The 24,778-nt window shown below is 42.7% G+C and overlaps 1 protein-coding gene across 3 annotated transcripts; it reads right to left on the reverse strand.

Annotated features, from left to right (window-relative positions):
- Positions 1-4,714: 4,714 nt before the first annotated feature.
- ZCCHC12 (zinc finger CCHC-type containing 12) lies at positions 4,715-7,951 on the reverse strand. Of its 3 annotated transcripts, none has more exons than XM_031446505.2 (4): positions 7,750-7,951; positions 7,342-7,393; positions 6,998-7,137; positions 4,715-6,589 (listed from the first exon to the last, which is right to left on the reverse strand). In XM_031446505.2, the coding sequence occupies exon 4, from the start codon at positions 6,468-6,470 to the stop codon at positions 5,259-5,261; it is 1,212 nt and encodes a 403-aa protein (XP_031302365.1). In that variant the 5' UTR covers positions 6,471-6,589; positions 6,998-7,137; positions 7,342-7,393; positions 7,750-7,951; the 3' UTR covers positions 4,715-5,258. The 3 variants fall into 3 exon arrangements, with proteins under 3 accessions (XP_031302365.1, XP_031302366.1, XP_010984161.2); XM_031446506.2 differs by lacking the exon at positions 7,750-7,951 and adding an exon at positions 7,579-7,721; XM_010985859.3 differs by lacking the exon at positions 7,750-7,951 and having other exon boundaries at positions 7,342-7,503.
- Between the last annotated feature and the right edge of the window lie 16,827 nt (positions 7,952-24,778).

Here is a 24,778-nt window from a genome sequence, read left to right on the forward strand (position 1 = left end):
CTGGAGCCAGGGCAAACACGTGAGGTGGGAGTGTGCCTGGATTCTGTGCCAAGATATCTAAAACTCCCTGTGCTACACACAGGGGTTATAAGCTTACTGGAGAGGACAGATGATTATACAAGCAATTACAACGAAATGATAAGTATTACCTAAGATATAAGGAATGACCTTTAGTGGAGTCAGAGGAAGCTGGCCTGAGGATCAGCAAGGGTTTTCCAGATGAAGGGGAGGACCAGGCCGTTGGACACAGCACACTGGGAGTCAGATAACACAGAAGACTCGGTGGACCGCTGGTCTTTTCTAGAGGGGGCCACTCTTCATTTGTCTGGTTAGGCCCAATGATCTGAATGCACCCCCAGAGTTTTAAAAGCATAGCATTCCATTCTGAGTGTGGAGCCTAATTTATTCAGCCGAACCTGACTCATGGTCTTTCAAGTTGTTTCCAGTTTTCCACTATTACAAAAAAAAAACCTAGAGTAAACATCTTTGTTCATAAAATTTTTTACACTTGTTCAGTTATTTTCTTAGCATCAATTTCAGGAAGTTAAACTGCTGGATTCACGGTTTTTACATGTCAGCCTTTGATACATTTCCCCCTTGGCCTTCTAGAAAGAATGTGTCAATTCTCAGTCCTACCAGTGTGGGAGAGAAATTCTTTGCCCAAGTCCTTACCAACAGTTTGTTATTTTTAGTATTTTATCCCAGAAATTGACTATAAAAATAAATATGAGGAGAAAATGGTTTCAGGCTCTGAGAAGGAAGTTTCCTAAACTGGTCATTTTTTTCTGTCTTGTTCAATAAAAGAAATGAGACTGAGGCCATCCTACTGTGCAGACTTTAGGTTGTGAGTGTGACAGTTCAGAAATCCAAACCTGGGATGTAGCCATTAGAATAATCAGAACTTTTGTACCTATTACCTTAGGAGTGACTTTACAGCACAATAGTAAAGACTTCCATCTCTGGGGAGGGACAGATCTAATGTTCAGTTCCAGCTCCAACTCTTACTAGCTGTCTGATCTTAGGCAAGTTACTATAACCATGTGTGCCTCAGTGTCCTGGTCTGTAAAATGAGGATGGTGAATATCTGAGAGAGCAGTTGTGAGAGGCCATAATAAATTGTGGGTTCTGGTCTGAGATGAGATGCTGCAGCTTGGGACCCACACATCTTGTCAGAATGAGGCAGGAGCCCCAGCCCCACTCTCTCTGCTCCCTTTTACCCTACCCCTCAGATCCCTGGTAGTAACAGGATTTAGGGGTTACCCGGATTATAAATGACTCCTCAGACCTCGCCCATATCTCCTTCCAACCACACACTGGTGAGCATCTGTGTCCCCCTGAGATCAGCTCCCCTGACCCCTAACTTCCATATGTTTCTCAGGGGAGTGGTTTAGGTAGGGGAAGACTTGGCTGGCCTTGAACTATCTGAAAGGATAGGGGTACCTCTGACAGGTGGGGGAAGGAGACCTCCCCTGGGGATGCAGAAAACTGGGAGAAATCCACCTCAGCATTCAATGAGTGTTCCCTCATTATCCCGCCATCATCACTGTCATCACCATCGCTCAACTCTCAGGCATTTCTGAACCCACTCCTGTGCCTGTCAGTGGCCAGGCTTGGTGTAGCTCCTGGAGACCGACTGTCACATTGTCAGATTAACACTGAAAAAGCACTGTCTGCGTAGCATGGATAGCATTTAATTTTTCCCTCTCCTTTCTTCTGTAGCAGAATAACGCATTCGAGCTGAGTAATAATAGCTACCATTTCTTGAGAGCCTACGATGGACTGGCGCTATGCTAATCACTCATACACAGGGCACACTTGGGGAAGGCAGGTCTTATTATCCTGAATTCACAAACCTCAGTTTCCTTATACTTCATATGCAGGTAATAACACCTACATCATAGGGTGCTGTGAACGCAGGAGAGCTCAGACATATAAGAAATATAGGCTTCTCACCCTGGAGTGTAACCTCTGGCTCCACCACTAACTAGCTGCATGACCCTAGACAAGTTTCTTAACTTTGTGTTTTCTCATCTGAAACCTGTGTTAATGGTAATACCTATTTAGTGGAGTTAATGTGAGGATTAAAGGAGCTAATGTGTTTAAAGGATTTAGTACGGGGTGCCTGGCACACAGTAAGCTCTTAATAAACCACAGTTGTAATGATTTTGATTTTTATTACTATTATGGAAAGATCAGGAAGAGGAAGAAGATTCAGCAAAGGAGACTGAGAAGTGTGCACCAGGAAGGTCAGGGAGGGGGGAATGGTGAGAGAGGGGTGTCATGGAAACCAAGAGAAGAGGATGCCAGGAAGGAGGGAGACATAATGCAGGAGGGCACTCAGAGGCTAGTTTCTTCTGACAAGACAAAAGAGGGATTTTCATCTCTTAGCGACCAATGAGAACGAAGGCAGAAAGGAAGAAAAGAAGCCTATAGTTTGAAATGAAGCCTTTTTTAGGTTAACCCCATCAGTCTGATCTCATAACCCAGGTATCAGTTCCAGATCTTCTAATTAGGGAAATACATATTTCTTGAGTAAAGGAAAAGCCATTGTCACACAACGTGAAGCAAAAAAGAAGTGTCAGGTTACATCAAATTAGTGAAATAAAAATTTAAAGTCTCAAATTCATATAGCAGAGAGGAGGATGGTGGAGGGAAGAAAAAAGGGGTGAATAACAAGAAATTTTCAAAGCAGTAGTCTGTACTGAACCTCCAAGCTAACACCAGTGACAGGGAGGGTAGTGAGATGGGCAGAATTTACTTCTGTATTGTTTCATCTTTCTCTTCCACCTGGTGCCAGCAAGAAATTATGGCAGCAGAAACTGTGTCTTTGGGCATATATTCAACAAGTGTTTCTAGAGTAACATTGAGAAAAGATGAGCAGAAAGTGGAATGATATTCTAATCTGGACTAGATGAGGAAAGTAGAGAGGAATTAAGGGTTAAAATCTCTGTGGGCTGGGAAGTGTTGCAGGCCCCTGTGGCTTTGGGGGCATGAATGGAGCTGCCTCTTGCCTAGAGGTGGGGGAGGGGTTTCTTTTGGCTCTGGAGAGATGCAGGTGGCTACCAGGGTCCCAGAGCTACCACGGATGGATGCAAGGAGAGGGCTTCTGGAGTCTGCGCTCCTGGCCAGTTCTCAGCTAAAGGGTCGGAGTCAGAGTGGCCTTCCCAGTCTCCTCTGGCCGGGAGGGTTAAGGAGGCTGAGGCTTAAGGCAAACCTGGGATGCTGGGGATGGGAGAGGGGTGATGGGAGAGCACAGGAGGCTGAGCCTTCACCACCCCCTCCTCTGTGGGGAGAGAGTGTGGCTGGGGACAGGGGTTTGGGGAGAGGGAGAATCGTAAGGTCAGATTGTGGGTCATGGGTGAAGCAGGAGCAAGAAGCCAGGGAGGAGCTGAAGGGCTGTTTCTAGAAAGAGAAGCACTTTCAAGGTAGGCTCTGGGCTTGGCATTCCAGGGAAGGCTACACTGGCTTCTTCCCCTTCTTCCCTCTCAGCCCGCACCCCTTTGTCCCAACTGAGTTGTTATCAACCGCTAATGTAATTAGGACCCCACTGTCTCTCCCTGGGCCCCTCAACCTGTGCCGTTCCTAGTACCACACAGCCCAGACTTCTGTATGAAACCCTGGGATCTGCGATTCCTAGCAGGCGTCCTGTTCCTGTCAATCTCCCTGTGAGTCTCCCTGGTCATCGTGCCCTCACCCGCTCTCCTCTTACTCTATGCTTGGCCCCTGACACACCACCTCCCATTCTGCATGCACTGTCCTCTCAGTGCTGTGGACCACCCATTTCCTGCACGACAGGTCCTTCAGGTCCTCAGGTCTGCGCATTCCACCCGCTGCCTTAAATGCAATCATTCCCACACCACCCCCACCCTGGCCCTGTCCGGCTCACAGAGATAGGGACTTACGCAACTACAAGAAACATAGGGACCCTCGGGATCTAAGGTCAAACATGTCCTCTTTTACTACCCTCCAAGATGAGATCAGGAGAGGGGACCAGGCAGGTTTCTGCGAAAGTGCCTCCCCAGGGCCATGAATGCCCGCTGCTCCGAGAAAATAGTGTGGAGGGCTTCCTGGCTTTCTGATCCCCATGTTCCTTCACGTGTCCTGGCAACTATATTGCCTTTCATTTCTCCCCAGCTATTCTTAATTCTTGGGGTGGGATTGGCCTGAAGTCCTTGGGCTGCCCGTGTCCTCTAACATGTAGCTTCAAGGCTTAGGGGCTGAGCCTCCTGGTGTCGGGCTCCCATAAGTAGCTCTCTTTCCTTAACTGGGGAGTGGGAAGGGGGCCATGTCAGCCTACAGGAGAGATTCCCAGTTGTGACCAGGATGCTGTGAAGCAGCGGCAGCAGCGACCTAAGAAATCCACCCAGAGGAAGGAGAGCTGCCCCTCCCCGAAGTGATCAGGAATGCAGCCCCGGGATCCCCATGTTGGGCTATTACATCAGCACTGGACTCAACCGCTGTCAGAATCTTCTGGATACATTAGAGAAGAAAGCATTAGTGCGTTGTCAACTAGTGGCTGCCATAGTTTAGCTCTATAACCTAAGGGACAGGTCAGTTGTGGTAAGAGGCTCTGTCCATTTACCTTTGGGGACTGTTTCAGCCCATTTCCTCTTACTTTTCCTCATCTGCAAAATGAGGTTGATAAAACCTCCACACTTTATAGCTTTTTAATATATTTTTCTTATTCCTTCTTCCTTTACATCTTCCTAAATTATACCACAGAGACATTAGGATAGATGCTGATATATATTTATTGACATAGAAAGAAGCCCACAACGTATATTGTTTGGTGAAAAAATACAGACTTTAGAACAGCACTTATATTTGATCACTTTTATCTCTACATATATCATCTATCTGGGCACACAGGTATAGGGAAATATCTAGAAGGACATTCATCAAAGGGTTGACAGTGGTTATATAAAGGTTGGGAGGTTTGGGGTAATTTGTACTTTTTATACTTTTATTTCTTGTTTTAATATTTAACAATGAATTATACCACTTTCACAAAGGGAATAAAACCATCAAGGAAAGGGGCACACACAGAAAGTAGACCCTTAGGCAGCAGGGGATTGGAAGCAAGGACGGAGGTCAGGCCATCTCCTTCCACTGTGCTGCTATTCAAGACCCTTTCTCCTCCATCCCAAGAGAAAGTCGCTTTGTGGATTAATTCATGCAATTAGAAGCACCCCCCCATTTCCCCCATTGCTGGACTCTGAATATAAATTAGGGTTGATTTAAAGCTGGGGGCTAGCACCTCACTGTGGCTCAGAAGGGTCATTGGGTTCACCAGGGGCCTCTCTTGGCCCCTCCTCCTCAGTATGTGTCAGCTCCTGCAGGGTGATGATCAGATTCTCAAACACCTGGGCCCTGTTGCTCTCATTGTCACAGGTTTCCTTTGAGTGGCCCTCCTCTCCGCAATATGAGCAGCGGATTGTGTATTTTCGCTTCCTGGTTCTACGCAAATCCCCGGGACCGTCATTCTTATGCCCAGAACCCCCGCTGGTGGAAGGCGATTCATCCCGGGAATAGCTGGGGGAATCAATGACTAGCACTTGATCCCCAGGTCTGGCCCTGCGTCTGGGGGGAGGAGAACCCGAGAATGAAAGCAATGGAGGGTCCGGAGACTCCACCAGGATCACATCCTCATCTGAGTCATCGAGGGTATCATCTATCTCTATCACGTTGCAGTCGGCATTACCCATCACTGTGGGTGGGGATCCCTGAAATGCCACTGGGCTAGTTGCCCTCTCCACCATGGACTCAGATCTCTTGGCCCGCTTCCTTTTAATAAAAGTGTCATCCCAATCCTCTTCCTCCCTAATCATTCTGATTAACTCCAGGAAATTGGGGAGACGCTCCTGCTCATTTGCATACATTCTGAGAAGATTCTTCAGCCTAAAGCGCAGGTCCCCACTCAGCTCAGCCCCTAAAAGGAGCTGGTGCAGGCGAGTCTGGTTTGCATCTTTCTGAGCTATGATCCCTGCCTGAATAGCATTCTGGAGCTGCACCTCTAAACGGATCACATAAAGGGAGGCTTTCTCCCCTTGTGCCTGCAGGGTGTTAAAAAATTTACCATGAGCGGTCACACTGCTTTCAGACTCCCCAAACACCAATTTCATGGCGTGCAAGAAATCTGCCACACTTAGGTTGGGGTTCGCAGCCTGCAGCAAACGCATGACCTCCCGCGCAGGGCCCCTCAGTGTTTTCAGCAAGCGCTTAAGCTTTTCCTCCTCAGACATATTCCAATCTGGTAGGACCCCATTGACTTGGATCAGCCAGTTTTCAAAGGTTTCTTCCCCCTGGGCTGGCACCACCCTCCCCGAGAACAACTTCATGTTTCTCTCTGCCATGTTGGCCATTAAAGGACCAAGACTCCTCTCCAGGGACCTTAGCATAGAATGGGCCCAAGGCGGCAAGGGCGCGTTCTGCCGCCGGCTGTTACCCACGCGTGCAATGATGCTAGCCATGACGGACGATGACCTGGTCTCTGACTGTAACGAGATGCTCAAGCTTTTTAGAAAAGCCTAATCTGCAGGCGTGCCGTGGGGAGGGGGGGAGCTCTGCCTTTCTCCTATCTCAGTAGGAACTGTAAAAAAGAAACAAAAAAGAGGGGGGTTAATAAGGGAACCGGCTGCAGCTGTATTTTCTCCCTGAATATCCTGCAGTACATTTTATATCTGCCCACTGCCCTAAAATTATCTTCCAGGAGACTGGCAATTACGACCTCACGGAGCCAGCCAGCGTCTCCGTGTTAGCAGAGTGCTTTTTACAGCCACATCCATCCCCTCCCGCCAGTCTTTCAAGTGGGACGGCAACTGTTGCTTCTAATTCGAAGTGTAATAGTGTATGGAGCTGATATTGGGCTCTCAAAATAGAGCACATCGGTCGCAGATTTGTGGGAATAAATAAGATCTCATTAATCTCTCGGTCTCAGGTCTCAACCACACCCCCTTCTTAAAGTCCCCCCTCCCCCCGTTATTTCTCAGATTCTTACAGGAGCTCGGGAACAAGCGCGCGCCTTTATTTCACTTCCAGCTTCTGCAACCGATGGCCTCCTTGAGAAGGCTCGTTTCTGGGATTCAGCCGATCTCTGCCTACCGGGGGTCGCCGATCCGGGACCTCAGGGCGTCAGGACTGCGCCGCCGCAGAGGGCAGGGCAGGGAAGGGAAGGGTCAGAAGCAGCCTCATCCCTCATCTCGCTCCCTCCCTCCTCGCCCCTCTCCCCCTCCTCCCCGCCTCCGCTGTAGCCAGGTGGAAAATTCCCTCTCCCATCTTCTGAATACAAGCCAAAGCAAGTCCCCACTCCATTACATTTCCCCCGGGAATTCATCGCCCTACCAGCTCTGCAATCAGTAGCACAGAATTCAAGTTCGGATTCGGCTTTGGTGGCCTGCCACGGAGAAAGGGAATAGGAGTTGGACACGCACACTCACGTATTCCTCCCCCAGGAAGAGATGAGGAGATGCAAAGGGGGTTCGAGGCAGACAGCTCGCGATCCTCCCCCAGCCCCCGCCATCGCGCCCCTTGTCCTCCCCCCCCCCGAAAATACCCTCCCCCAATCAAGGCAAATCCTACCCATTCGGCAGCTTCCAGTGGAACCCCACCTCCTCCCTCAGCGCAGCGGTGTCGAGGGAGTGCTCCTTCCCCTGCCGCGCAGTCCTCGACTCCCCAAACGGGAGCCGCCCAGCGCTCGTGGGGCTTCCCCCTCCTCTCTCCGCGCGGGGCACTCGTGCCCCCTTTCTTTACCTGTGCTCCGCTGGTGGGCAGCGGACACTCCAGCGTTGACAGCGGTGACCCCGCCTTCGGTCTCCGCGGCCCTGTCGGGGGAAGGGACGGGCGCCTCCTGGCCGCGGAGCGACCCGGGACTGCCCAAAGGAGCTGCTCCGCGCGGCCGCCCAGTGAGGGGAAGCCGAGTCGAGGCAGCACGGTTCCCACGGCAGCCGCGGCTGCTTTTATCCTCTGCCCACTGAGACAAAAGAGCATGACGAGCGGGCCGGCGCGGCCAATCAGCGGGGCGCGGGGGCGGGCTCTCCGCTCAGCCTCGGGCGGGATGCAAATCTGCGCCCCAGGAGGAGTTGGGGGGAGGTGGGCAGCAGGTATTACGGACGCCGAGTGCAGCTTGGCCGCAGGGACTAGAAGAGTTTGCGGCTCTTCCCTTCTCCCTCTCTCCCTTGGTTCAACTCTGCGCCTTGAAGCCAGGTGTATTAAACACAAGATGGGATCGAAATCAAATAAACAGTAAATGTTCCTCACTTTTGTATAGAGGGAATGTAGGGGAAAGAGCGCGTTAGCGCTTTCTTTGTGCACGTAGATTACACAGACAACTTTATTTTATCTTTATTTTTTACTGTAAAGGAGGCAGTACTATGTCCATTTAACAGTGAGGGGACTTGGGCACTCAGGCTCTTAACCAATACTCACTGAAGTATGAGTGCAAGACTAGCCGCCTCAATCAGTTTGGGGAGCTTGTTAGAAATGCAGATTCCTGGACCTGGCCTCTGGGAGATTTTGATTTACTAGGGCTAGAGCTGGGGGTGAGATTTTGTATTTTTAACCAGCACTGTAGTTGATTCTGAGGTGTCAAGAGGATGGTGAATAATAGACCTGCTTCCAGTGTATCAGTTCATAGCATATCTACAGTGAAATGCAACTCCAGAATAGATGTTCCTCCTGAGGTTCATGATCTTCCTGAAATTGTATGCAAAGATTTTGGACTTTATAGGAGGCTGAATAATTTCCACTGAAATATATCAAGTCCTAATCCCCAGAACCTGTAAATGTTACCTTATAAAGTAAGAGTCTTTGCAGAGGTAGTTAAATTAAGAATCCTAATGTGGGGAGATTATTCCTGATTATCTGAGTGGGCCCTAAAACCAATCACAAGCGTCCTTAGAAGAGAGAGGAAGAGAGAGAGCTGATGCACACGGACTAGGAAAAGGTGATGTGAAGACAGAAGCAGAGATTGGAGTGGCGTGGTCACAGGCAAAGGAATGCTGGCAGCCACCAGAAAACTGGAAGAGGCAAGGGACAGAGTACAGCTCTGCCCAGAGAAACTGATGTTGAACTTCTGGCCTCCAGAACCATAAGAGAATAGATTTCTCTTTTTTAAACCACCAAGTTTGTGGTGATTAGTTACAGCAGCCATAGGTAACTAATACAGACTCTATTTTGCTGAGTCCATAGCTTTGTATATTTTAAAATAATGGTTAAAAACTTCTCCCCTACAATCTTTCTTTATTCATGTCTTCCTCCTTCCATTTGTACTTGAGAAAGGAATTTGAGAAATGGAATACAATTTGACTAGACCCCTGAACCACAGCTCTCTGCCACTGATATAGCTCTCCCATTTCTCAATTCAAAGACAGGTTGCTAGGTTGCCCTTTGGTGAGCTCTTGAAGGGACCTATCCTTTGCTGGAATTGGCATCCAGCTAGCCCCAGAGGAGTAACTCCATGGATGGCAGGCAAGGCTGTTCAGAGTGAATGGGCCGTGAAAGCAGTGGCTGCATGTATTAGTCTGCTGGGGCTACCATAAGAAAGTACCACAGACTGGATGGCTTAAACAATAGAAATTTATTTTTTTTCTCACCGTTCTGGAAGTCCAAAATCAACGTGCCCACAAGATCAGTTTCTTCTGCTGCCCTCTTGTTGCCTCTCCGTAGGGTCATCCCTCTGTGCGCTTGAGCCCCTGATGTCCAAATTTCCTCTTCTTATAAGGACCCCACTCAGTTTGGATTGGGACCTACCCTAACAGCCTCATTTTGACTTAATCACCTCTTTAAAGGCCGTATCTCCAAATACAGTCACATTCTGAGGTGGGGAGTTGGGACTTCCACATATGAATTTTGGTTGGGAGACACAATTCAGCTCATAACACTCTATTTTCTTCTGATTCTGAGAAAGCATGTCTTTGACCCTCCATGGAGAGTGTGGCTAGGAGGTCCCTGTAGGGCTCTTGGGGGTCAGGGTGGTGGCAGCATGCACTACACAAGTGGCCTGCCCAAGTGCAAGTTGTTGCTGCTGCTTGTTCTTGACTGCTGGTGTTTGGGAGCAAGTGAACAATCTGATGTCCTTCGGCTGCTGGTGGCTTTATATTTAGCCTGCCAAGTTACTTCGCCTGCTCCTTTCTGCTTTCTTATTTCCAACCCCAACACTTAGAATGCCTTGGCGTAGACAATCCAAACTTGGAGATGAAGCACCTTCCACCTCAGGATTGTGGCCTTTCTCTTGTAGACAGAACAGTGGGGTGATGGTGGTGGAGAGTGGAGGGTGGTGGAAGTAGAGAGAAGGCAGGTTGGTTACCTCACAGTCAAGGGTGATGCCAGCAGTAGCTTATGGGTTACCTTCAGAATCTTCCTTTGGCTCCTCAGTACTGTGAAATCTGACCCTAGCATCTAAGCACACCCTTGTTCTGAATTTAAAGAGTTTTATCATCAAATCAGGTGATCTGCAGCTGGACATGGTGGCATCAAAAAGACAAAGTGTAGGTGTCAGAGCTCTGACAAACTGTTGGAAGGCAATGGATTGTGTCAGGTGCCTGGGTGGGATCATTAGAACAAAGAGAGGGCCACTCCATGCAGGGCTGGGAGGAGTATTGACTGAGCTGGCTCTGGGTGGATATTGAGCATCCCTTATCTCTGGTGTCATGTTGCCAGTGTCAGGGGGCACTTCCAATTGCAAAGATTCAGGCTCTGGTGGCTCTAAGGAGGCTACATTTTATTTTCCAATTGCAAAAACATAAACCTTAAAAACCTGAAGGTTAGGAGCTAAAGCTTTCAGTTGAAATAATATTAGCCACCTTCGGCTACCTTCCTCCTCTGTGCCAGGAATTTTCCATCTGCTATCTCATTTAATCATCTCCCGCAACTCTGTTGAGATAGACATTGTTCTGTCATCAAAGGAGCTGAGGGCATGCAAGCACTTCACAACTAGGGCTTTGGCTCATCGGAAGTCAGAGCCAAAGTAGGGATGTTTACAGGAGACCCTTCCCATAATAAACTGGGACCCTAAGGGCAGCATCTTTTACAAAAATCTTCAACAAGAGGGTGAAATAAAGATATTTTTAGACAAACAAAAACTAAGAGAGTTTGTGCCTGCAGACTACACTAATGGAAGTTCTAAAGTACGTACTTTAGGAGGAAAATGATTTTGGAACAAAATGCAGGAAAGAATGAAGAGCAAGGAAAGTGATAGTACATGGACAATGTAAGCGAACACTGACGACAGAAGGAATCATAAAAACGTCTACTCTGTTTTTAAAAAATAAACAAAGTACCATACAATAAGAAAAGACATGAGTCAGAAGGAGCATAAATGGAGTTCATCTTTTCTAATGGCCTTGTATCAAATCAGAAGTGACTTAGGTATTTATTAAATTAATACTTTGAAAAGGTTATATATGTATAGATTAATAGCATGTAACTATTAAAATAATAGCAACAGAATGTAAATTTCCAAACTAGTAGAGAGGGAAAATAATTGAATAATATAAAAAAATTTTGAGTCAATTGTTTAAGTCAAGAAAGAAGTTAAAGAGACATAGGTAGAAACAATAAAATAAAAGAATAGCTTGAAACCCAAATATATTAATAATTTTATTAAACGTTTATGAGCTAAATATACAAGTTAAAAAAAGCAAATATTGTCAAGTGAGATTAATAAATACACCCATCAGCTATTTGAGAGAGACTAATCCAAAATATAAGGATACAGATAGCTGACAATAAAAAGATGGAGAGAGATAAATCACGCAAATAACATACAAATGATAGAAAACTTGTATAGTTATGTTCATATCAGACAAAATAAACTTAACAGCAAAAACCATTATTAGAGATATAGAAGTTTATTTTATAATGATAAAGCGTTCAACTCACTAAAAGAAAACCTCAAAATGCATAAAGGAAAATTTAACTTACTAAAAGGCAAAATAGACAAGTATACAGAATGGGAGGTCTTACTGCATCTCTCTCAGTAGTTGATCAAGGAGAGAAAAAAATGTCTCTAAGGATATAGAATATTTGAACAATATAATTAATAATTTGAGCTAATAGCCAATGTATAGAACACTGCCCACCAACAATTATAGAATACACATACAGAACATTACCAAATTTGACCATGTACTAGGCCAGAAGGTAAGTCTCAATATCTTTCAAAAACCTGAAATCTGATCATAATGCAAATAAATTACAAATCGATAAATATAAAGGATAACTGGAAAATCTCTGTATGTTTGGAAATTAAGATACACACTGAAATAACTGATGGGTCAAAGAAGAATGATAGTGAAACTAAACAACATTTGTAGTTGAATAATAATGAAAATACGTATCAAAACTTGTGGAATGTAGCTAAAGCAGTGCTTAGAAGGAAAAGTATCTTTTAGCAATGATGAAAGGCCAAAAATTCATGAGTTAAGTATCCATTTCAAGATTTAAGAAAGTAAACAAGATAAGCCCCCCAAAATTAGGAAAGCATGAAATGACAAAGAACAAAATTTAATGAAATAGAAGACAATAAAGACAACAAGTCAAGAATGTCCTCTGTTGACAATTCTATTCAACATTGTACTGGAGTTCTAACTAAAGAAATTGGGCAAGAAAAAGAAATAAACATCATCAGATTGGAAAAAAGAAGTAAAATAATCTCTATTTGTAGATGACATGATTTTGCATATAGAAAAGCCTACAGAAACCACTAAAAAACTTCTAGAATGACTAAATTAGTCCAGCATGATTGTAAGATACAAGATCAAAATACAAGAATCAATTGTATTTCTATACTCTAGCAATGAACAATCCATAAATTAAATTAATTTACAATAGCATCAAAAATAAAATATTTATGAATAGATGTTAGAAGTATAAGACTCCTACACTGAAAACCACAAAACATTGTTGAAAGAAATTAAAGACCTAAACAAATGGAAAGACATGTCATCTTCATTAATTGGAAGACTTAATATTGCTAAAATGGTGATCTGCAGTTAGATCTATGAATTCAATGTAATAATCCCTATCACAGACCCAGTTGGTGTCTTGGTAGAATTCAGGTGGAAATGCAGGGGGCCCAGAACAACCAAAACAATCTTGAAAAAGAAGAGCAAAATTTGAAAATTCATACTTCCCACTTTCAAAACTTATAAAAAGTTACAGAATCAGGACTGCATGGCACTGGCATGAAAACAGATCAGAATAGAATAGAATTAAGAGTGCAGATATAAACCCATACATTTATGGTCAGTTGATTTTCGACAAGGGTGACAAGACCATTCAACGGGGAAAAGGAGTAGTCTATACAACAAATGAGGTAGGGACAACAGTATATCCACACATATAATGAAGTTGGACCCTCTACCTCTTACCATGCACAAAAAATAACACAAAATTGATAATAGACCTAAATATAGGAGCTAGAATTTTACAACTCTTAGATGAAATCATAGAAGTTAAAATTTGTGACCTTGAGTTAGGCAAAGACTTCTATGCCACCAAAGCACAAGCAGTATAGATAAATTAGACTTCATCAAAGTTTAAAGCTTTTGTGCATCAAAGAACACTGTCAGGAAAGGGAAAAGACAATCCACAGAATGAGAGAAAATATGTGCAAATTGTGTATCTAATGAAGGACTTGTATCTAGAATATGTAAAGTAGTTTTATAACTCAATAATAAAAAGACAACCCCATTAAAATATAGGCAAAGGATCTGAATAGACATTGCTCCAGAGAATATGTAGAAATGGCCAAGAAACACATAAAAGATGCTCAACATCATTAACTATCAGGGAAAGGCAAATCAAATCCACAATGAGATACCACTTTATACCTACTAAGATGTCTGTAATAAAAAAGTCAGACAATAACCAATGTTGGCAAGGATATGGAGAAATTCAAATTCTCATATCACTGATGGGAATGTAAAATGATACAGACACTTGGAAAACAATCTGGAATTTCCTCAAAATGTTAAATACAGAGTTATTATACCATGCAACAATTCTACTCCTAGGTGAATACCCAAGAGAAATGAAAACATGTATCCATATAAAAACTTATATATGGATGTTCATAACAACGTTATTAGTGATAGCCAAAAAAAGTTTTTTAAAAAAAGGAAACAACCCGAATGTCCATCAACTGATGAATAAAGAAAAGGAATGAAGTTCTGATATGTGCTACAACATGGATGAACCTGGGAAACATTATGCTACATGAAAGAAGCCAGTCCCAAAAGGACACATATTGTATGATTTCATTTATATGAAGTGTTCAGAATAGGCAAATCCAAAGATACAGAAAGTAAACTAATGGTTGCCAGGGGTTGAGGGAGGAGGGAAAAGGGAGTGACTGCTAATGGGTACAGGATTTCTTTTTGTGGTGATGAACATGTTCCAAAATGAGTGTGATGATGAGTGTACAACTCTGAGTATATTTTATATTTATATATATTTTTTATTGAAGTATAGTCAGTTTACAATGTTGTGTCAATTTCTGGTGTACAGCATGTTTCAGTCATACATGAACATACGTATATTTGTTTTCATATTCTTTTTCACTGTAAGCTACTACAAGATATCGAATATAGTTCCCTGTGCTGTACAGTATAAACTTGTTTACCTATGAGTATGTTTTTAAAACCACCAAATTGTACACCTTAAAAGGATGAATTTTATGGATGTGCACTCTATCACAATAAAGCTGTTTTTTGAAATGAGTACTTATGATATGGATCCATTTATATAAAGCTCAAATGTAAGCAAGACTATATTGTTTTGACATGCATTCAGAGATTATAAAACTAAAAGAAAGCAAGGAAATAGTAAATAAATATTAAGTAAATTAAAGTCAGGATAATGGTAGGGGTGAAGGAGGAGTTTTGATTGAAAAGAGACCTCTAGAGGGCTTCTGCAGTGCCCCAGTGTTTTATTCTTGATTTTGATTGGTGTTACATGAGTGTTTTTTTGTGTTAAAATGTATACATGCTTTATGCACATTTCTGTATAAATGTTCTATTTTGAATAAAACGACAAAATTAAACTCATTCATGTGAGTTTATGTGGACTACACTGAATTGTCAAAATGTGGGGCTGAGCCAGTTTATTTATTCCAGATATTTAAAGAAAAGAGTTCCTGTGTTAAGTGTCTGTGATATTAAAGCGGTGGAGAGGTGGAGAGGGTGGAGGGTAGAGGAGGAAGGAAGATATGACTTTCCTCAGCACTAACGATGGAGTAATAGTGGTGAAGAATCCAGGCTGTGCAGCCACAGCAACTAGGTTCAAATTCTTCAGCTGCCACTTAGTTCTCAGTTTCTGGCTTCTCCTGTGCCTCTGTTTCCACAGTTCTAAATGAAGTCTATAATCACATCTAGTTCAAATGTTATTGTGAAGATGAAAGGAGGTAACCCTTATAAGCTCTTGAGAATGGTTTTTGACACATAAGTGCTCAATAACTATTATGTATTATTATTTCTTCCTAAAGCTCTTTGTAAGGTGAATAAGTTAATTCTGATTCCCTGTTGTGTTTGTTATTGTCCTATTTTCCACTTTTTGTAGATACATGAAAATATTAAAATTGCATTTTAAAATGTCTACCTTTGTGGCACTTCATTCTTTTGGACTGGTTCTGCCTCCTCAGCCCAAAAGAAGTTGAAAGGAATCAATATTTACTGAATGTTGTAATGCCCTAGGCATCGTGTCAGGTGCTTGATATATGCCAACTCCCTTAGTCCTCAATCCTATCCTGCAATTACTACACTTGATAGATACTGATACACAGAGAGGTTAAGTTAGAAGCCTAAAGTTTCTTAGCTTAGAAGAGGTGAGATCATGTTTTTAAAAACGGGTTCATCTAAGTCTAAAGCCTTTGCACTTCCCGCTGTGCCATGTTGCCATGGAGTTGAACGTACCATTAATCCATAGAAGATTCAAATAATTTTCAAAACAAACGCTGCTTTATTAAGCTATTTGTATGTATTAACACGGAGAAAGCATGTCCAAAAGCCTGGGTGCTATGTATACTGGGAAAATTTGTATAGTGCAAATGTACCATTTCAGAGAAAATCTAAAATCTCTTGCATTCTGTAAATAGGTGTTCCTAGAAGTTGCTTAAATCACAATGATCTAGCAAGATTTCAGTCTGGTCAAACCTCAGGAATATAGTGGTAGGATTTCCAAAGCAGGAGGAGTGCATTACCCATAGGAAGCATGGGCCAACAAATCTGAGCGAGGCCAGTGTCAAACTCTTGATGGGGAACATGGCATCTGAAACTGTTATTGCTATGTCCCAGGTCTCTGGGACATAGGAGAGCACCCACCCAGAACAATACCAGAGAGGGACCTGGGTAAATGTCCAACCAAATCTGCACAGCTGCAACACCTCAGAAAATACAGACCAGCCCCTCCCTGCTGGTCTGGATTGACTGAGATAACTGAGGTCTAAGAGGCCCTTTGGAACCTATTTACTGTGAAGTCCCAATGCTAGAAAAGTCCCTGCTGTCTGATGGATTGCACTGCTGCAGCTTAGCCCAGCTCTAGAGCAAGAGAGGAAGGAGGGTGGAGTTGGGCAGGGGTGGGAGGAAGGCAGCCTGGGAAACCCTGGGTGCCCCCTGGCAAAGGGAGGCTGGTGGGTGAGACATGGATCAGGCTGGTGACCATTCCCAACGTGTGTGATGAGGGAGCCCTATACTATAGCCTGGAGGCCTGGGCTCAAATGTCAGCTCTGCCCTTCCTGGGCAAATTCATTAATCTCTGAGTATATCAGTTTCCTTACCTAGAATACAGAGATAATTATGATAGTACCTATCTCATTGGATTGTCATGAGGATCAAATGAAATTATGGATATAAAAGCACTGGGGAAACTCCCATGGTATCTAGAAATACGAGGTTGTGTGTTGACTTGTTTTCTTTACTTGTGTATCCCTGGCACCCGGGATAGTGTCTGGCACATAACGAGTATTCAATAAACGTTCATTGAATGAATGAGTAGTATACATACTAGATTATGACTATTGACTGTTTAGAATACTAGGTGCTCATGATAACCAAAACTATGAGATTGGCAAAAATAAGTTCTTACACCTTTCCACTTTCCATTTGGCGCCCTGTCCCCAGTCCATTAACAGGGAGGTGCCCTGGAGGTATTAAATATCCAGCATCCTCATGCTACTACGTTTTCCCTCACGCAGCCCACTTGGTACCAATTATGAAAAGAATGACAGCCACCATTCATCGAGAGCTATGATGCTCACTGAGCTCTATATGTACATCCCCAGCTTGATCTTCAGATTCAACCCCACGTTTAGTGACTTCTCCTTGGGAAAAAATACATGTCAGTGGCTCTAAAGCTTTCTTATCTAGGCTATAAGGCAAATCCTACTACAGAAAATGGCAAGGTTCCTGTTGGAGTTTCTGTCCTCCTGACTCTTCCAGAGCCAACACAAACTTGAGCTGGAAATTGTGTGGGAAGGGGCCCACTGTCATAGCTGTGCCATCACATATGGCTCTGATTGATGGAGGCAAGGGTGAAGACAGGAAAGAGTCTGGAGCTCTGGTCCCTGAGGATGTGCCCAATGTTTTGAGGAATCAGCTAAAGACTCCTACTGTTGGTCGCTTCCAACCAAGACCAAGGCACGGAGGCTATTCTGTTTCTTTCACAATTCCATTGCTGGAACACAGCAGCTGTCATTCAAATCCAGGCAATCTCTCTTCAGTGCTCTGTGACATTTAAAGGAACAGATGGAACAACTTGTCAAATGCTTGTCCGAAGCTGCTCACCTGAGCCCACAAATCCTTCCCCTCAGCTGACAGATTTTTCATAAAGGAGTGCTAATCCGTCTGGCTCACCGCCCTTTGCATCCCTCCAGCCTTAATGCTGGGGCCGTTTCTACATTCAGAACCTTCTGGTAGGCTCTCTCATACCACCCCCCTCCCCATTCTTCCCTTGTGATTCTATCACAGTTAGAAAGAATAGAACTATTTTGTGAAATAATTTGATTACTTTTGTTCATCCCTCAATGCCCCCAAGTTCCATGAGAGCAGATGGAATTGACTATCTTCTTTGCTGTACCCACAGTGCCTAGGTCTGGGCCTGGCACAAAGCAGGTGCTCAATCAATATTTGTTGAAGAATGAATGAATGAATGCATGAACGAACAAGTGAGCGAGAGAGAAAAGTTGAAACAAATCAATATGGTAATTGTTCTCAAACCTTTGCAGAGCTGTCATACGGAAGAGGGAGGAATTTTTTAATTAAATTTTTTTTTATTCTGAAATAATTTCAAAGTTACAGAATAGTTACAAGAATGCTACAAAGAATTCTCAAATACCATCTTATACAGATCCCACCAATTTTAACTATCCGGGCATTTTATCACTCTCTCTCACTACTTATATATTAATGTTCTTTTTTCTGAACTATTTGTAGGCATGTTGCATAACTTATGCTGCTTTATTCCTTAATATTTCAGTGTATCATTTCCAAGGACAAGGTCATTCTCATAGATAACCACAGTACAGTTTCCAATTCAGGAAGTTTAACGTGATACACTATTGCAGTTATTCTAATTTTGCCAATCCTGAGGGAAGAATTTTTTGTTCTGTTTGGGCCCCCAATGCAGAAGGAAGATTAAGAGGTAGACATATGAGGAATGTGATTTTTGACTATGTAATGTAAAGATTGATTTAAAACATTAGAATGGTCTACCAATGAATGAAATGGCCTTTCTCCAAAAATAGGGAACTGTCTGTTGCTAGAGGTATTTAGGTAGACTAGATGACCTGTTAGGAACGAAGGGAGAGAAGATTCCTTATGAACATGAGGCTGCAGAGTAAGGTTCTCTGTGTAATTCTGCAAACCAGGTGACAGACAGGTAACATACTGGGCTTGATTCTTTTTTTCACTTACCATTTCCAGTGTCAGAGTTGGTCCTTTGTGTAGCTGGAGTCACCAGTCTCTTGCATGGCATGGTGTTGAAGCAGCCTGTGTTCCATCAGCCTGAAACTATTTCCTCTGATGTGTTCTATAAACAGATCAGCTCTGAAATAATAATACTAACATGTGTTGTGTGTTTACTATGGGCCAGGTACTTGTTTAAGTGCTTTGCATGTGTTAACTCATTATGTCTCCAAAACTCCAAGGGATGCAGCTATTATGATTATTCCTATTTTAACACTGAGGAATCTGAAGTTCAGATAGATTTTGATATCTGATTTGGTTCAGGTCCAATGTGTTAGAACATGTAAGACACTATGTTCTAGTTCATGTGGTATATGGAGATTTTAAAAATTGGTTCAATTCTTAGAAAACTAAAAATGAAAGAAAGAAACCAAAACCTAGTATGTCAAGACTTCAGGAAAATTAGTATTTCTTTATCTACTTGTATCTATTCCTTTCCCAAAGGGGCAGCCTAATTTGGAGGGATTTTTTATTTCTATGTTTCCTGATTTTCTGATTGTTGCTGTTGTAATTATTATTTTGATTTTAGACACATACTTTTCACTTTAATTGACATGCCAACTCAGAATTAAGTACTCTCTTAGGGCCTGTGTGTGTAAAGCTTTGAGTCTTCCCACTGCACTATCATCTCAGAAGACAGAGGAACCAGGAGGACCACTTCTTCTTTGCCCAGCCTTGTAGGTTTCATATTTTTCAGATCAGTTAACTCCTAGCTAATTCCAACTAATCCTTCAAATTTCAGCTTAAATGTCACATCCTCAGAAAAGTTTCTGCTACCCTTCAAGATTTGGTCTGATTCCCCTGTTACCTGCTCTCACTGCATCATGAACCTTTCTTTCATAGCAATGATCACATTTCACATGACTTTTTCTGTCTTTACAGTTAGAATGTAATACAACTTTTTGAGGGGCCTCATCTGTTTTTGCTCCCCAATGTACCCCTCAGTACCTCTCACACTGTAGCCACTCAATAAATGTTTGCTGAATGAATGAATGGAAAGGTGAAGGTCCAGTTGCATTATAGAAAAGGAGGGTGGCAAAAGAAAACATCCATGAGCCAATGGTGCCCCTGGAGGCAAAAAGTAGGATATTCTACAGCAGTATCAAAAGTCAGAGCCAGCCAGTGACTCAGTCAAAACGAGGGATTTGGTGGGTTCAGCAGGGAATTGCAGTCCAGGCCAGAACTTTGGTCAGTAGCTATTGGACAGAAGGAGACACATGAAAGATCTCAATTCAGCATAAGGATGCCAGAGTGGAAGCAGTCCGCTGTCAAAGTCAAACCCCTCTGGAGAGAAAGGTTACTACAGAACACGTGCCCCCACGGTTTCTTCTTTGGGGACAGGGACATAGAGCTGTGCTAAAAAGAATTCGAGGAAGAACTGTAAAAGGCTTTTAAGAGGTGAGGTCTTGCTGGCTCCAAAATAATGTCCCCTCTCACTAAGTGGCTTTCGCAAAGCTGCCATTACAGTTTCCGCACTCAGCCCCCAGATGGCAGCATTACATTAGTCTTGAGCTACAAGGTCCTGATGTGCGCTTTGCCTCGATGGCATCTCGCTGGCCGCCCCATGACTGCCTCGTAGCAAGCTTAAATCTGGGGTTTCTTCACTTTGTGACAAGAAGATTTGCAATGTGTCTTCTTCTGGGAGTGTCCCCATTATTCTTTCCCTGGTGCCTGGCTCCCGGGACCCTGAATTTTGAAGTCATTCTTGTCTCACTGCCACCCCTGACTGCCCTCCAGCCCTGTTAGAAATCATGGCTCAATAAGTTCCTCCAATAATCCATATCAATATGTTCAAAACAGAATTCTTATTTCTCATCCACATCCCCATCACCTACTCAAGCCTTCGCTTCTCTATATCATCTTAAATGTCTTCCACCCATTCATAATGAGTCCACCTCTATAATATTTCAGTTCTGCACCCTCCTCTCCAATTTGCCTGGCACAGGAGATCCTCAGCATCTCTTGACTGAGCTCCTAACTCATCTGTTTGTCTCCATCATCATACCCCCACAATCCATCATGCCACCATGATCTTGCCTTCACTCAAACTCCTCCAAGGACAAGAATGTCCCATTTTGTTAATCTATTCAGATTCTACTCACACTTCAAGATATAGATCAACTAGCACATTCTTCAAGAAATTTTTCTGGGTCTCCTCCCAGCCCCAATACTCCTGTCATCCTTTCCACTGCCTGTCTACAGCACTTTATTTGGACCTCTTTTCATAGCTCTAATTTTTAACATTCTGCCTTGTAGAGTATTCATTATTTCTATAGGTGAAATCCCCCTCCATCCCTTAGCCCAGGATGGCAACTGTGTAGCACAAATGCTTCAATTCATCCCCACCAGCATCTGATGAGAGACATCACTAATAGATCTTAGCTGTCTTCCTACTGGGCCCAAACTCAGTTTCAAAATCCTTCTCGATACAGTACTCCAGGCACAACTGGCCCACAAGATGAAACAAATTTTCCATCCCTACCCTAGACTATAAAAAACATTAAGACAGAAAGCCTGTCCTATTCTTTGAATCCAACACAGCACCTTGCACATACTCTATACTCATTTAAAGTCTTGAAATGAATGAATGAATTTTAAAAGTGGAACAGAGCAGACCCTGGCAGCAAGAATGCTCCTCCCAGACTCCAGGGTTCAATTTAATCAGCTTTTTTTACTCCAATATATCTACTATATCCTGCTGGTGATAGACACATGGTGTATATCAATATTTCCCAATAATATTCAAGGCAGCAACTTACCGAAAGCTGCATGACTAAGTGTACAGCTCAGCAGGTTTAAGGAGCACATACCTAACCACATATAACTTTTCTCAGCTTAACATTCAGACTCATAAGCCTGTTCTTCTACCCTGCTTTCAAATTTTCCGTGCATTAAAAATATAAAAGGGTTGCATCATTTTGGTCTTAATCCAGAACTCCATCTGCAAAAGATGAAGAAGGGCAACTTTCACTTTACATGCAAGAGCTCCGGTCCTACGTGGACATCAGAGCCCTTCAGCAAGGGTGGTTGGCAGCTGCCCCTACCCTGCCTGGTCTGACTGGCCTCTGAGAGCTATCAAAGAGGCCATGGTGTAGCACAGGGCATTATATTCAATATCTTGTAGTAACCTATAATCAAAAAGAATATGAAACTATATATATATATGGCTGAACCACTATGCTGTACACCAAAAATTAATACAACATTGTAAATCAGTTTAAATTAAAAAAATTTAAATAAAAAAAGAGGCCCTGGAATGTAACAAGGACAAAGGACAACACTCGCAAGTCAGGAGGCCCCAGAGTCAGGCAGATGGGACTCTAAGGATTGGCTGTCTGTTCTTCTAAGGGCCTCAGTGGCCCTGCCTTGAACCAGGCTGCCTTTCCTTCATTGCTTCCATACTGAAGTGCTCTTTCACGATCACATTTCCAATGTGCTTATACTGGTCCTTATCCTGAGGGAAAAAATGATGCAACCCACATATGCTTTGTATTGCCATTTGCAAAAACATTCCCTAGGCATATTAAAAGTTGGCATTTGATTTGCAGTGACATGGATGGACCTGAAGATCATCATACTAAGTGAAGTAAGGCAGAAAGAGAAAGACAAATATCATATGATATCACTTATATGTGGAATCTAAAAAAATTAGACAAGTAAACTTTTTTACAAAATAGAAACAGACTCACAGACATAGAAAACAAAATTTTGGTTACCAAAGGAGAAGCAGGGGGAGGGATAAATTAGGAATTTGGGATTAGCAGATGCAAACGACCATATATAAAATAGATAAGCAACAATGTCTTACTGTATAGCACAGGGAACTATATTCAATACCTTGTAATGGCCTATAATGAAAAGGAATATATAGAGAGCTATATATGTATAAATGAATCACTATGCTGTACACCAAAAATTAACTCAACATTGTAAATCGACTATACTTCAATTTTTAAAAATTTTATGAACACACACAAAAAGTTGGCATTTGGTTGTGTGTGTGTGCATGCACAGGGTTTATTTGTTTTTCCAAGGAAAACTACGTGTTGGTTGTGTAAGAACTTTCTAATTTCAAGGCCAAACTTGAGTTTTCACTTCTTTCACAGATGTCTTATCGTTCTTATAAAGAATTTCCGGAGTCCAATTGGGTACTAAAATAATGTTTAGTCACAGCAATCTGGAAGGGGGGCAAAAAGCTATTTTGTGGTGACAGGGCTGTATTCATTACTAGATGCCAACATAGTATGGTTTTGAGGGCCAACAATTGTTTGTTCCCAAATCCTTGCCCCTACATATCACAAAACATCAGTATTCAAAAATCCACCACGAGCCTTGTTGGAGCCTGACGTGAACAAATTATAGGAAAAAAATGAGACAATTGGGGAAATGTGAACACTGGATATTTGGTAATATTAAGCAATTATTATTCATTTCTAAGTGTAATAATAGTATTGCAGTTATTTTTTTAATAAAAAGAGTCCTTAGTTTTTAGAGATGGGTATTGATGTATTTACAGATGAAATGACACAATGTTTGGGATTTACTTTAAAATCATTCATTGCGTGGGGGATAGAGAATGGGTTGAGGTATAGATGGAAAAAGATTTACCCTGTTTATAATTGTTGAAGCTGGATGATGGGCACATGGTCGGTCATTAATTGTAACAGTCTATTTTTATGTATGAACTTTTCCATAATAAAAAATTTTCAAAAATATGCCATGAAAGTGATAGCATGGTTTTTAGGAGGCTCTTTGTAATATGAATCTTATCTAGGAATAATAATCCACAAACATCTTGGCTTTTCTTGACCACATTAGCAAAGATAAACTGATCAAATGTCTTAAAAAGAGGCAGAGGCCAAAAGGAAGAGGAAATGAGGCAGGGCAAGTTTGAAAAGAGAGGAAGTTGGGAAAGGCCTGGAACATGGACTTTTGCCAGAGCCACTGCCAGCCATTGAAATAGAGCATTTGTGGGTGGTAGCAGCTAGAGAGAGGATGCTAAAAGAAAGTAAAAGACTCTAAAGCAGGAAGGTGGGGGAGGGTATAGCTCAGTGGTAGAGTACATGCTTAGCATGCATGAGGTCCTGGGTTCAATCTCCAATACCTCCACTAAAAAAACTAATAAAAATCAAATTCCAATAATTGAAAAAAAGGAAAAGAAAGGGGGAAGGTATCTTGTGCATGCAGGTTGGTGGGGGCTAGTGGGATGCAGCTTGGATGCCAAAGCTATAAAACAAACTCACCTTTTGTGTAGAGCTCTTTGTCTCCCCTCTAGTGCAGTTGGAAACATCATGGACATAAGGTATTTAGAATTCCTTCTTAGTTCAATTCTCAAGTCAAACAATTACTCTAGAATCATTTTCTGTTCTTGTCGACATTTTCACATCTACAAGTCTCAGATCAGCTGCTGTTTTTCCATATCTGCTTCCATTATTGTTCTAAAAACAATCAAAAGTTACCATTTTATTGATTGTGAATGTTAAACCTGAAGGAGCTCCTATAGATCATTTACTCCTTTTGTTCACAGGTGAGAAAACTGAAACTAAGAGAAAGGAAGTGACTTGCCCAGCATCCTATAGCTCAGGCACATGGTAAGCACTCAAATATCTATTCAATCCCGGATTAATACTTACTAGTATGACCTGTCAAGAAAGTAGAGCTGGCATCAGATCTGATTGGTTGGTGCCCATGTCACATAGTTGTAATATCACTCCTGATTGAAAACAATGAACAAATAAATAAATAAAGCCCAAAGTGGCCACAAAGGGAACATATCTCAACATAATAAAAGCTATATATGACAAACCTACAGCCAGCATAGT

The sequence above is a fragment of the Camelus dromedarius genome, chromosome X (genome assembly GCF_036321535.1).
Source record: "Camelus dromedarius isolate mCamDro1 chromosome X, mCamDro1.pat, whole genome shotgun sequence".
NCBI classification, from domain to species: domain Eukaryota; kingdom Metazoa; phylum Chordata; class Mammalia; order Artiodactyla; family Camelidae; genus Camelus; species Camelus dromedarius.

Bases quoted from the DNA above. Each gene is read 5' to 3' on its own strand.
- ZCCHC12 (XM_031446505.2), bottom strand. From the start codon at position 6,470: ATGGCTAGCATCATTGCACGCGTGGGTAACAGCCGGCGGCAGAACGCG.